Source organism: Molossus molossus, unplaced genomic scaffold, assembly GCF_014108415.1.
Source record: "Molossus molossus isolate mMolMol1 unplaced genomic scaffold, mMolMol1.p scaffold_m16_p_4, whole genome shotgun sequence".
Classification (NCBI taxonomy): domain Eukaryota; kingdom Metazoa; phylum Chordata; class Mammalia; order Chiroptera; family Molossidae; genus Molossus; species Molossus molossus.
Window position 1 is genome coordinate 2587794 of NW_023425377.1, and position 13534 is coordinate 2601327.

The window sequence follows — 13534 nt, forward strand, 5'->3', positions numbered from 1 at the left end:
TCTCTCTCACATCAGTGTTTCTCTCTCTCTCTCTCTCTCTCTCTCGCTCTCTCTCTCTCTCTCTCTCTCTCTCTCTCTCTCTTCTCTCTCTCCCTCTCTCCACACTATCTAAAAAAATCAATGGAAAAAGATCCTTGGGTGAGGATTACAATAAGATTTTCTGTGGTCTTAATTTATAGCTTCCCTACTATTAACAAGATTGAGCATCTTTTGTTCATTATTTGAACAATGAAGAGATTCTGTCCATCAATCCCTTTGTGGTGTGAGCCTTTTTGTGTGTCTTTTTCCAGAAATTCTCCTCTATGCCATTATTGATTTCTAACTTACTGTTCCATAGTCAGAGAACATGTTCTATGACCTGATACTTTGAAAGATGTTGTCTTACTTTCTGATCTAGCACGAGGTTAATTTTTGTACATGCTCAAGGCTTATTTGAGAATAATGTGCATTTCCAATTGTTGGGTGGAGGGCTCTACAATAAATGTCCAATAGATGAGGGATGACAGACACCAGCTGGGAGGGATGGGTGGTAAATCCAGCCCTGACCATCTGTCTACATATTGTCCAGGGCTGCCTTCACCCCAAGAAGGCAGTTCAGTAGTAGAGACAGAGATCATAGGACCTCACAGAGCAGGAAGTATTTACTATCTGGCCCTCTGTGGAAGAAGTTTGCCCACCACGGCTGGGCCCCAGACTGTGTCCCTTTCCCTCTTTGTCTTTGCGATACCATTAACAAAAGCTGTTTTAAATCTTCAATGGCAATGACACTCTTGGCAATTTCTGTTCATCTTTGCTTTGTTACTTGATGTTGAGGCTAATTAGGTACAAACCGTTTTAAGTTGTTCCACTTTCCTGATGCATTATTTCCTCTATCATTAACGCAGGGACTAGGTCCCTTTTGTCCCTAGTCATTATTTTAGTTTTGAAATCTGTTTGGATGATATTGTTACATAACAGCTTCTTTTCATTAGCATTTCTTTTTCCATTCTTTTATGTCTTACATTTTGGGTGTGTGTCTCGTAAGTAAAATAGCATGCAGCTGGTCTGTTTTTCCATGGAATCTGACAATCTCTTTTAGTCAGGAAATGTGGTCCATTTATTACACACAGTGACAAATCTATTCAGTTTCATTTCTACCATCTTAGATTGTATGTTTTTGGGTTTTTTTAATATCATGTATGTTCTTTTTATACCATTTTTTTTATGTTCCCCCACCTCCTTCTTCCCTGCCTTCTTTCGGATTAGAATATTTAAACTCCATTTCTATTGATTTGAAGTTTTAGCTTTTTCATAATTTCCCCTAACAGTATAACATGAATTCTACATTTAATAAAGTAAAAAAGTTCACCAGTGTCTTTACTCTCCTCCAGAACAATGTAAGAATATCAGAACCATTAATGTCAGGGTTAGATCCCTTTACTAACTTCGCTGTTTATTTTTATTGTGTTTTTAATGGAGAAATACATCATCTGTTTTCAAAATAGCGCTTAAACAATACAGGTGCTACAAGACAAAGCAAACTCCAGTCAGAACACGCTACATACATCATAGGAGAAAAGAGTCTGATATTCAGGTAATGAAACTGGAACTAAAAAGGTCCAAGTTCCCAGTTTAATGAAGCAATGTGTAAACACAATGACAAGGCTAAACGTGTGTCTGGTGATTTCAACCTGACGCCATAGCTATGCACACACGCAGGCACGGTGCACACTTCCCGACTCGTGATGCAGCAGAAGGGCAGGGGACTGCACAGGGACGAGCTGGGGAACGGCCCACTGTGTACCAGACGTTGGAAAGCAATGCTCAAAAGAAAGTCTCAATTACTACACTGCCCAAAAGGAAAGAAATTATAGTCCAACTTTGGAAAAATTCATCTAGAAGGATAGAGAAAGGGTTTGAGAAATTGCAGTTCAACGTGGAAACCGCAGAGGTGGTAGAGAGGAACATAGGTAAGGTGCGGGAGGAATCAGAACTGGGCTCATTGGCAAGCCTGTTGGAGTGCTGTGTCCAGATTAAGAAAGATGGCTTTCATTCACCTGTCAGTTGTCATTCACGTTTCCTAAACATGAATGTTCTGCTTCTTAATTGTGAGCTTTTCTTTTTTTTAAAGAAATGTATTACTAATAGTTTGCAGGACAAAACAAAAGAGTAGAAAGCCAACTAGATGTCAAGTCCTTGCTAGAAATTTTTTCTAGATATAAAATTTACTAATAAATTTTAATAAGTCATGTAAAAACCAAAATTGCATAAAATTCTTGGAGAAAAGGTATTTCTGCTTACCTGTTTAAAATGGACATTGATTTTCTTATAAACAGGTATTCTGTGTAGAGATTAAACGGCACCTAAGACAGATAACATTTCACCTGCATTCTCAGTTGTTTTACTAAAATATTAGCCTTGGAATCAAAATTTTGTGCTTTGTACCATGTGGCCACAGGACTGTTGGTTTTATATCATGGTTAAGAAAATACTAGCATTCCGGGTTTTGAATGAAACATACAAGCATACTGTGTGCATACAAGCAAAGCAAAGAGGCGGAGAGACAAAAAGCTATCTTGTTTGAGGACAAATGATTAAGGACAAGATAACATGGAGCTGTGTTAGCTCCAAGACAATGTTTGCTGTCTGATCAGTGATCGCATGAGATATAAAACAATTCTACAGAAAGAAACAAGATATCATGTCCTGACCATATCCCCCCAAAACCAGAGTTACTCATTACTGTTCCAATGTCAAAAATATACCCTAAGAGTTGCCATTTCACTTTACAGGATTACAGATACCTCACAGGGACTATGCTAGATGTACTTGTACACTTTTTCTGAAGTACAGCACACCACTGCACAATGGTATCCAATTCGGAGATTAATAATGAAGAAAAGTCTTCAGGAACAAACTAAAATTCATCAAGCTGGAACATCTAAAATTAGTTTTCCTTTCTAATAATAATACACATAAAGTGTATCATCAATGTAAGGAAATATACCAGTTTATTTTGCAAATTTCCCCCAACAATGCATCAAACATAAATCCAGTCCAAGTGTCGGTCATGGGTACAAAGATAGCTGGAGGGTTTTTTCTCATTTTCTCTTTAAGGGAAGTAGTCCTTTGAAATAGTTAATATAACTGTTGCTGACACAATAATCTACACATTAATATCAGTACTTCTAGCTTCATGTACTAACCCAGACTTCTGATCAAGATTAGCCCAGCAAAGGAAGTTACCAAATAAGCCTAAATCTCTTCTGAGTCTTATCTAGTTTGGTACCCTTCATTCTCCTCCTTTAGCATTTGAAGACAACAGATCAAGTTGGCAGATAATATTTATGGAAGCTTGAGGTTGTTTTTATCAGTTCAATGTGTTTTATTGAATTCTTGATAACAGGAATAGGATTTGCAGGGAGAGCAAGGATATTGGACAGGTCTGTACTGAATATTTCCTGCCAGGTCAACAGAGAAGCTGCTGTCAGAATAGTTCCAGATCGAGTTGTACTGTCTCTTTACAAGATTGCTCCTCTTCTGTCTTGGCTTTCTTGGTCCTTTCATCTTTGTGAGGTGAGAATGTCCTCTAGACTCCTACTATAGGATTAGCTATGTTTGTGGCTGCACTCCCTGAAGGCCTGGGTGGATGGTTTACCAGAAGTGTTGAAGAAACAAGTCTAGTGATTGTGGGCTTTGGTGGCAGAGAAATGGCTGCTTGTGAGGCAGTCTGAGGAATGCTTTCACTCAATGCACCCCCTGAGTTCTCACTGGGATTCACTTGCTGCAAGGAAACTTCAGTCATCTGTACGTTTGTCGCAGATGCTGCCATTACAGCCAGAACAGGACTGTTTCTGCCCTGAGAGGAGTCAGTCACTGGGCCAGTCTCCATGGCACTCACAGGCGAAGGCACAGACATGCTGTTTTCACTGTCTGCAGACGAGTCGAGACTGCTGTCATTCAAAGCTGTCAATCTGACATCTTCCATGGAATGTGTTTTCTTTTTCTGAAGTACGTGATTAGGTAGTAGCTGATGAAGTTCCTTTTTTCTTAAATGCATCGCATCAATTTTCATATCCATCTCAAACATCTTACTATTTATTGCTTGCCTATAAACTGTATCTGTGAAAGACTGGATATCATATGTGAGATCAATACTGAGAACTTCAGAATTTTCTGGTTTTTTTAACACTAACCCAATCACCCACATTGTACAAAATTCTTCCTTGTCAGAATTTTCTTTGGGTGCTGGAAACGACTGAGGATTCACATGAGCCAGTGTAATAAATTCATTCTTCTCCAAGCTTCCAACCAAGATTCGGATTTTTGATTCCACCAAGCCCACCCATTCTAGGCGTTGTTTTTCTGTTGGTGCACTTGCCACAAGTACAATATAATGCTTGTACTTTTGAAAAAAGCTTGGAGCTTCAAAAAGTTTGGACCACTCTGCCTTACTCAGCCAAATCTCATGTGTGATAGCAAGTCCTTGTTTAAACTCCTCAATCATGACCATCCTTGTTGAAACAGACACATTGTATGTGGAGTTCTGCTGTGGGTATGCTGGTGTTATTATGGGCATAAGATGGTACCTATCACTCGGATTTACTCTTGGGTCCCATACAGGCAAATTAAGATTTTGTTCTTCAGGCTCTTTCAGTAGCACTGGATTTGGCCACTCCCATTCAGAAAACACCAAGAAAAATTTCCGGACGAGAGTCGATGCTACCGCATTTGGATAAAGCTGGCAAGTTCTTGCTACCAGCATGGCCCAGGAAACACCTCCTAGGAACCCTAATATGTTGGAATAGATATTGTGGCATTTAGCCCACAATTTGATAGCTCTGAGTGTTAACCTAAAGTTGTCAATGTTTGGGACTAGATGTAAGATTTCATCAGTTACCCGGCAACCGTTAAGGCTTCTTATGCATCTAATATCTAAATTTTTAAGCAGACTGTCATCTCTTAGGTCCAAATCTTCTGGAATAGTCTGCAGTGCTAATCTTGCAAACAAAATATCAATCTCTATGCCATCAAAACACATTCTGATAACTGGTACAAATGCCTCCTCAACAGCCCTTAAATCTTTTACTTCTTCGTGTAGTTTCAACTTATCATAGAAGGAGGTGAAAAAGTCACTCCGATCAACATGTCTTGGCGCAACGCACAGCGCATCTATGTCGGCACCTTTCGTGTGCACTCCCAATCGGTAAGAGCCGAATGTAAAGATTTTGCCTCCAACATTCTCAATTATAGCTGGTGGAAGGCTTTTTCTTTCACTGATTTCTCGTATCCATTCCTTTACCAGATTATTTAATTTTTCCAAAATTAAAATCCTGCGCTGCAGTTCCTCTTCCTCTTCCAAAACCCCAAAGGGCTTCAGGGTTTCAATTAATTTCTGGGTGAGTATGTGGTCTGTCTCCTTGGGGGCGGCTAAACTGATGGGGGAGGAGATGCCGTAGAGCTTGGGTGGCGGCTGCTGTGGTCCCGGGGTTGTCACTGGAAACGGCATCATCTCTAGCGCTGGCCCGGCCACGCCACGTTCCCCGCCACGGCGACCTCCGTGGCCGCTGCCCGGGTCATGATCCGCTGAGGCGGGAGGGGCGGGGCTCCCACCAGCCCAGGTCCTACCCGCTCCCGCTCCGCTCCCCCGCTTCAAGCGTCTCTCCGCGGTCCCCTGCGCCCCAACATGGCGCCCGGCCCCTCGGCAGGCGACGAGCCGTTCTAGAACTGCCGCGCACGCCAGGGCGCATGCGTGCTGCGCGGAGCCTACCGGGAGTTGTAGTTTCCAGGGGTCCGGGCGGCTGCGGCCGTCGGCCTGGGGCAGTGGGTGGGCGGGGCTGAGCCTCGGTTTTTTGCCTTTTCACAGTTTTCTGCGTTTTGCCTGACCTTCCGCCGACTTCCTCGCTCACCGTTTCTTCTCACGCTGCAGATCTGCCTCCTCTCCGGGGGCATGCTCGGTGGCCTTCCGGCTAAGGCCCGTCCTTTAGAAACCGGCCCCTCGTGTTGGCCAGCAGCAGCCCGGCTGGGTCCTCCGCGGTTGGCGCCCGAGTGAATGTCCCGCCAGGCCTGCAGCCCCGCTGCACAGCGGTTCGCCCGTGCTCGGAAGGGCCCAGCTGCTGTGTGCTCGCTTCCACAGTTCCTGCTGCGAGGGCTGCGGTCGGCTAACCTGCTGCTCGCCTGTCTTTTCTTTTTGGCAGCTGCAAAAACATTTTCTGTCCTTAGTGCCCTGTGTCAACGTTAAAGATAAAATGGCCAGTTATTTTACCAGCAAAAATGAATCCATTCGGGTCGACAAAGGAATTGCAATACTGGACACGCGAGCTTTGGCAGACCATAAGCAAGTGTGGAGTAACGGGAGACCTTGGAAAGAGCGAAAGGCCGGGTGGGCAGGGGCTGTTACAAACCCAGTGTCCACTGGGGAAACCAGGAGAGGACGCTGGAAGTGCAGTGGCTTCCCATTGGCTGAGTCGTGAGGGTGCCGGTTCTCATCAGCGGGGCCTGTTGCTGGGCTAGGAGAAAATCTTCCTTTCTGCAGCTGGGGCAGTAGAGTGCGATTCTTGCTGTCCAGACGTGTAAGGTCAGCTTCCTCCTGTCAAGTCCGCAGAATACCGAGTGGTAGTGCGGGAGTGCCCCCCCCCCCCACTCCATCTTAAATGCTGTTTCCTTTCTTTTCACACCTGCAATATCACCACTAGTTGTCAAGGGGTAAATTACTTTTTTTATTTTTTAATCTTACACAGAATAATGCTGTGATTCCTGAATTTCATGCTTTTCATTTTGTGACTTCTGTAAGAATCTCAGGCATATGCTTAGAATTGTTCTCCGCACCATTCTCACAATTCTCTTCATGTAGACGTATGATTGACCTTCTCATTCTGTTCGCCATGTCTCTTAACTTAGGTTTCTTGCAGGGTGACGGCAGGTCTACCTCTCAGCCCTCTAATTCTCTCTTCAGTTGTATTTGGCCTGCTGTTGAAGCCATCACTAAAATATCCATTTCAATACTTATATTTTTATTACTATAAGGATTATCTTTTCCAAATCTTCCCTGCCTTTTTTAGGTGACATTCTTACTTACCTATTTTCTTTCTATTTCTTATTTCTTTAAACATTTTACACACATTTATTTGCTCAATATTATATAATGGTCCTAATTACTGATGTTCTTGAGAATCTGATTCTGTACCTTGTTTTCTACTGGCTCGTTTAGAGTAGCATCACTTCATGTGTCTTGTAATTTTGGAGTATGAGCTCATCTCTGGCGAGGCTTGGAATGCCTGTGTGAAGGATGTATCCTTCCAAAGAGGATTTGCTTTGTTTCTATCAGATGTCCTTGTACACTATCAAATTATGTACACTGTAATTTAATTTCTCATCCAGGGATTATGCAGACCACATAAGTAGTGCAATTTTAAACCCCAAACACATGTGAGAGGAAGAGTGGTTTTCAATTCTAGGGAAGTCTTTCATTTTCCCCACCCAGAGCCCAGGTCAAGAAAGATAAGTCTTTGTCATCTCCTTTTACCAGGTAGCAGATTCTTCTTATTCCATCTTTTCATTCAATGTGCCACCCTTCAAGGGTTCCAACTATATTTGGGGACCTCAGTTCCATCCCTACCTCTTTAAGTCCAAGGCTCTATGTCTCTTTCTTGTGCAGCTATTAAACAACTTATTTTGGTTACAAAGACTAGAAAATGCATCCAGCGATGACCTCCCCTTGGTGTTTTCTGTGTTAAGCACTGACCATCTCCCTTCAGAGGCTCATTTATATACTATGGCCAGAAGTCTCCCAGGGAGGGTGGATGTAGTCAGCCAGGCCCCAGGTGGGCACCACCCACCTCAGGAGAACAGGCTTTTAAGCTTCCTGATACTTGTGTCTATGTGAAACTAAAGGCTATGATTTTTTTAAATCTAAGCAATGACTCAAAGGTTGAAGCCCTGGCCGGTTTTCTCAGTGGTTAGAGCGTCGGCCCACAGACCAGAGAGTCCTGGGTCCAGTTCCCACTGAGGGCATGTACCTCGGTTGCAGTTTTTACCCGGCCCCGATTGGAGTCATGTGGGTGGCAACCACTTGATGTGTCTCTCTCACATCGATGTTTCTCGCTCTCCCTCCCTCCCTCCCTCCCGCTCTATCTGAAGATAAATGAAAAACAAAAAACAAAAAAACGGCTATGAGCAACTAAAACATTCAACTTTATGTCCTTGTTGAGTTAAAAATCCTCAAAAATGTCGTTTAAAGTCAATTACTTTTCTAGTTTTAGACTGATGAAAAAAGTTGGGGGTTGTTTTGCTTTTTACCAAACCACATAAAATAAACATTCCCCCCAATGATTCTATCACTGAGCATATGCTGCAAGGACGTCCTCCTCAAGACTCAGGAGGCAGCTAGTTACTCTTAAATAAAGGAGAAAGCAACCAGATCGCCTCCCCATCCTCAGATAACAGTTATCAAAAATCAGATTCAGAGTGGAAGAAAAAAATGTCAAAAGAAATGACCACAGCAAGGCTGGGGACATGTGAAGACGGAATTTGCTGTACACCTTTAGCAGATGGAGCCTGAACATCTGTCTGTCTCCAGGGGTTCACGCCCCATAAGCCCATCTGTGGTTGAAAAGGTAGGAGGACAAACACACTCAAAGCCAGGTGCTCTGAGACGACACCTCTGCCACCACCAGCCACTCATCTGGGCTTGGAAGAGAGGGGAGCTGGCAGGTTGCACCGTCAGTGCCAGAGCGGCACATTTTGGTCGCTGAAGCCACAACTTGAACAGGCAGACAGACACGCCGCTGACATGCCACCCTCCCTCCTCCATGCCCCTGATCCTCTTCAAAGAGAAAGATCCCAGGTCTGGAGTCCTGGGTGCATAGGGAAGCCTAGAGGAGCTATTCTTCTACTGTGCGTCAGTCCTTCACCGGGCATTTAACGAGCACCTGCTGTATGCCAGACACCACACAGATGGCTGAAGGACAGCGGGTCACAGCCTTTCAGGGGCTGATGCAGAGAAATCCCTGGGACTGTGTGACCTGCAGAGAAAACCTCAAGTTGCAGCGGCTTTCGAAACGCTGTCAACTGGCGTTTACAAAGAGGACACCCGAAGCCGAGCAGGCCCTGCCTCCAGGAGCCGACCGGCACAATGCCTCTGAGGCCCAGGAAGGCCACACACAACGGCTCTCCAGGCACAAAATGAAGCGCCACACGTCACTCTTCGCAGGACACTGGGCTTTCACGGCAGCCTCAGAGGGGCTTCGGAGGAGCAGCGCGGCCTGACGGTCACAAGTGCCCATGGCCACTGGCCCAGAGGTGAGGCTCGAGCTGGGGGAGACTGAGCCCATGCAAATGGAGTCCAGGCCACTAGGTCCACACCTCCGCTGCCCAGTCCAGAGCAAGTTCGCCCCAGGGCACTGCCCACGTTATTGGTTGCCACAACTGGTAGGGGTGCAACTGGCGTCTAGGGGTAAAGGTGTGGGGGAGGCGCTGCTAAATATCCTACGCAGCCTGGGGCAGCCCCCGCAGCACAGGACTCTGGGCCCAAACTGTCGGTGGGGCTGAGGTTGAGAAATGCTGTCTAAATCCACTCTCCCAGCCTGGAAACACAGATAAACCCTTCTCTCGCCCTTCCTGAGCCGCTGACAAAAAACACATGGCCTGGCCAGCACCCTCCCCAAGGAGCTGATGGCCTTTATCTCAGTGACAGGACCCAGAGCCCCCTCCGCGCCCGGCCTGAGGAGCCGCCTGCGGGGAAAACGCGGCAGGGGCTCCGCAGCCCCACCTGCACCAGCCTTGTCTTTCTGGAACTGACACAGTATTTGATACTTCGGAAAGCAGGGGAGTGGCGGCTGTGAAAAGGCCGTATTTGAGGCAAACAAACGCCAGGCGCCTGACAACGGCCCACATGGTGAAGGGGACGGGCTGGATTCCGCTCAGTGCCCTGGCAGCGTCTGGCACACACTCAGCACTTGCGTCTCTGGGGAATCCCGGCTGCCCACGGGAGCGCCTGGCGCCTGGCGCCCACGCCCAGGCTCCTCAGACGTGTGTCGTGGGCTTTGGCTAAAGGCCAACTCTGAAACCAGTGAGCCAGGAGCCCCACTCACGATCAAGCAGAGTCCTTTACTGTGGGGACGTAACCAGAGTCATGAAAATTAGGAACTTGAAGCCTGGGAAGGCGTGTTTATTCACACACACGCGTGCATGCATGACAAGGCACACAGGCACACACAGGCGTCCCTTACTCTTCCGCCACCGTCTGCTCACTGGGGACACGACCGCAGCTGCTAGAAGCCAGCGGAGGCTGCTCCCGGGGCAGATGGGTGAGCCCGAGACCCTTTCCCTCCAACTGAACGCCCCATCACCGCCCCTGGACTGATACCCCCTCATTCCCCGCCTCCCTGGACTCACACCCCTTCATTCCTCGCCTCCACTTCACAGTGACTTTGGTTTTTGTTTCATTTTGGTTTTTCGTTTGATTTTTTATTGATTTGAGAGAGAGAAAGATCGATTTGTTATTCCACTTATCTATGCATTCATTGGTTGATTCCTGGTTCATTCCTGTATGTGCCCTGACCAGGGATCGAACCTGCAACCTTGGTGTATGGGGATGATGCTTTAACCCACTGAGCTACCTAGCCAGGGCCCACTTCACAGTGACTTTGCGTCTCCCCGTGATTCCCACTGTTGGTGAGGATGGCAGCGGGGGACCCTGGGCCATTTCTCTGCCACTGAGCAGGTCTCAGAAAGGGGGTGTGGATCCCGGCTCAGCTCCCTCAAGCCCGGACTCCTGAGAGATGGTGAGAAGCCCTCACAATGTGGTCAAGGGTTGCACAATGGCCACCTGCCAATCCACAGAAGCTGCAGCACATTCTCTGCACAGGGAGCCGGTCAGAGTACGCATGCCATGTGTGCACGCATGTGTGTGTGCACAGTGCTGTGTCCGCAGATCCATGCATCACAGGAATAACCAAATGAAGACGCAAACTCGAAGATCTGGACTGACGCCAAGCTTTGGAGCAGGGCTCTGAGCCATGTCGGTCTGTCCCAGGCCATCTGTCCTCAGCAGGCCCGTCCATGTTTCTCACGACAGAAGCAGTGGGCCTGTCACCAGCAAGGGGGTGGCAAGGTCAGGAGGCACAGATGCCTCAGACCACACCCCAAGTAGAGGACCAGCAAGGAAGGCCACCTCCCTGCAGCCTGGGACCTGCTCTGGGCAGGTAACACAACCCGATTCCCGCCAGAGAAGTGTGTCACTGAGACCAGGCCAGCTCAATAGATTCTTTCTTTGAAAGGTTTTGCAAAAGTGCCACCAAGTTGCATAGGCTGTGAGCAACTGGCCTTCTCTCACCCCAACTGCTGTAAATGCAACAAGTCTAAGCTGGGCTGGGGAGCAGAGACCAGTCCCACTTCCCACAGGAGCTGTCTAGCCCGCAGGGTCCCTCCAGGAATAAGCTGTGCGACACAGCGAGCTTTCCAAGGCCTTACCCAGGGACCCAGGGCCCAGTGACCTTCAGATAGGCAGGGCTGGGCACCAGCCCACGTGCTCTTTGCAGCAGAGAAAACCCCGGGCAGGACAGGGGCCTCGAGCAGAACACTGGCCCCTCACCAAACCATGCAGGTTGGCCTCGTGGTACGTCTTCCAGAATGAGGGAGGTCAAGGCGGCACGCCCCACACATGATGTTGGGCCTGTGGGGTGCAGGAGTCAGGGGGGCTGGTCTGAGGAGACTTAAACAAACAAAGACATCCTACACATTGACCTGCTTTTTACTCCCCGGTGCGCCGGGAACTGTAGCACATCAATGCTAAAATCCTGCTCCCGGTCAGAGGCCTCCCACCCCGTCCTGGGCACCCACTGCCTGAGAAGCACAGCACCCTGCCCCCATGCACGGCAAGTGCTCATAGTGCTACCAGCACCACAAGGCGGGCACTTCTCAAGTATGCTGAATGCTATACGCACATTACTTCACAAACCCGATCTCCAGGTCAGGAAACTGAGGCCCAAAGAAGCAAAGCAATTTGCCTAAGGCAACAGAGGGCCGCTGCAGCTGTGGCCTGAGGGACACCAGCCCCTGCAGTCCTCTGCCATGCACACCACCGTCTCCAGACACCAAACTGCAAGGTGGGCTCCACATCCGCCTCCGAGGAGAAACGAGGAAAGAGCGTTCACAACACTCGGGACACGCACAGCTCAGCCACGTGCACGACTCGTCTGGCTCCGAGGCCCCTTTCTGCCCTGGAGCATCACAAAATTGAGGGACAGGTCTCCTAAGGCCACTTAATGTCTTTCCCTTGATTGGTTGCCTCCTGCACAACCTGACCAGTGTACGTGCCCTTGACCAGAATCAAACCCGCGACTCTTAGGTCTGCAGGCCAACACTCTAACTGCTGAGCCAAACCAGCCAGGGTGAAAAAGTTATGTTTTGTTTCACTTACCTCTTAAGATAATCCACCAAGTGAACAATGGCCAGACACAGAGCAGTGGCCACAGGCCGTGGAGCCCTCCCGCCCCAGGGCCGGGGCTCAGGCTGCTGCCGCTGCCTACGAACCTCAGATGGACAGTGACCAGCTGCTTCTAGGCTGGGCCCCCCCTGCCCAGCCCCCGCAGACCTGGCACACCCGACGCACCCCACAGCCCGTCATCTTCTCAGTGGGTTGCTGCTGAGAGTCACCAGGGCCTCGGGCACGAGACTGCCTGAGACACGCCTACACTGCACGGGACACGGCATCTCTGCAGCTAACGGCGGGACAGCCAGAGACGGGACAAGGACCCTTCCACCCTGGAGGAGCCTGCCTACGATACCGCCCGCCTGCACTGCAGCCAGACACGCCGGCAGGTCCTGCGGTACAGACGAGCTCGTCTCCAGACGGCCACCCCGAAATCCTCAAACACGCAACAGAGCCCCGACCATCCTCCGTCAGCGCAAACACATCTCGGCCCCCACGGCCCGCTCCTTTGCCTCTCCGCCTGCCCCTGCCCAGCCCCTGCCCCCGGAGTCGCCCCCGAGCTGCTCACCAGCCGTCACGGTGTCAATGTCCTTGGCGGCCAACTCCTCCACGTCTGACCTCTTTCTCAGCTCAAACCTCCGGGACAAGCCTTCTCGGGGTTTCCATAATTCCTGAATCAAGAGGGGCTTCTCGTTGTCCCCGAACACCCGAAAGCATTCAGCCTGCCACGGCCGCCCGGAGTCACCGGCCTGGCCCACCACGTCGCACAGCACGTACTGGCTGGCGCTCTCGGGGTGCAGGGAGTAGCGCTCCAGGGCCTCCTTCACCAGCTCCTGGGCACTGGACCTGCCGGTGGCCAGGACGCTCTTGTAGTGGGTGCCCGTGCAGACGCTGTCCCCAAACACCTTCAGCACCCCAGGGGCTGAGAGCTGGGTGGAGAGCTCCGCGGGGTCATCGCTGGCGCCCAGGTTGGCAAAGGTGGTGTCCAGGTCCCGGTACTTGTAGCTCAGCGTCCGGGACAGCACACTGGACAGCAGCTGGTTCTGTCGCTTCAGCTTGCTCTTGGTGGGTGGAGACATGATGAAGTGGGTCCCATAGAACATGGTGGGCCTGTCTTCATGG

At 49.0% G+C, this 13534-nt stretch overlaps 2 protein-coding genes across 2 annotated transcripts in view; both read right to left on the minus strand.

Annotated features, from left to right (window-relative positions):
• The window catches only part of RADIL (Rap associating with DIL domain), a 45140-nt gene extending 31606 nt beyond the window's left edge, over window positions 1-13534 (minus strand). The window contains 1 exon segment of the mRNA XM_036240468.1: window positions 12981-13534. Coding sequence (XP_036096361.1) covers window positions 12981-13515 — 535 coding nt within the window. The 5' untranslated portion in view covers window positions 13516-13534.
• PAPOLB (poly(A) polymerase beta) lies at window positions 3569-5491 on the minus strand. Its single transcript, XM_036240470.1, has one exon. It carries the CDS (start codon window positions 5489-5491, stop codon window positions 3569-3571), a length of 1923 nt encoding a protein of 640 aa, XP_036096363.1.

Coding starts and splice junctions, on each gene's coding strand:
- PAPOLB (XM_036240470.1), bottom strand. CDS start 5,491: ATGATGCCGTTTCCAGTGACAACCCCGGGACCACAGCAGCCGCCACCC.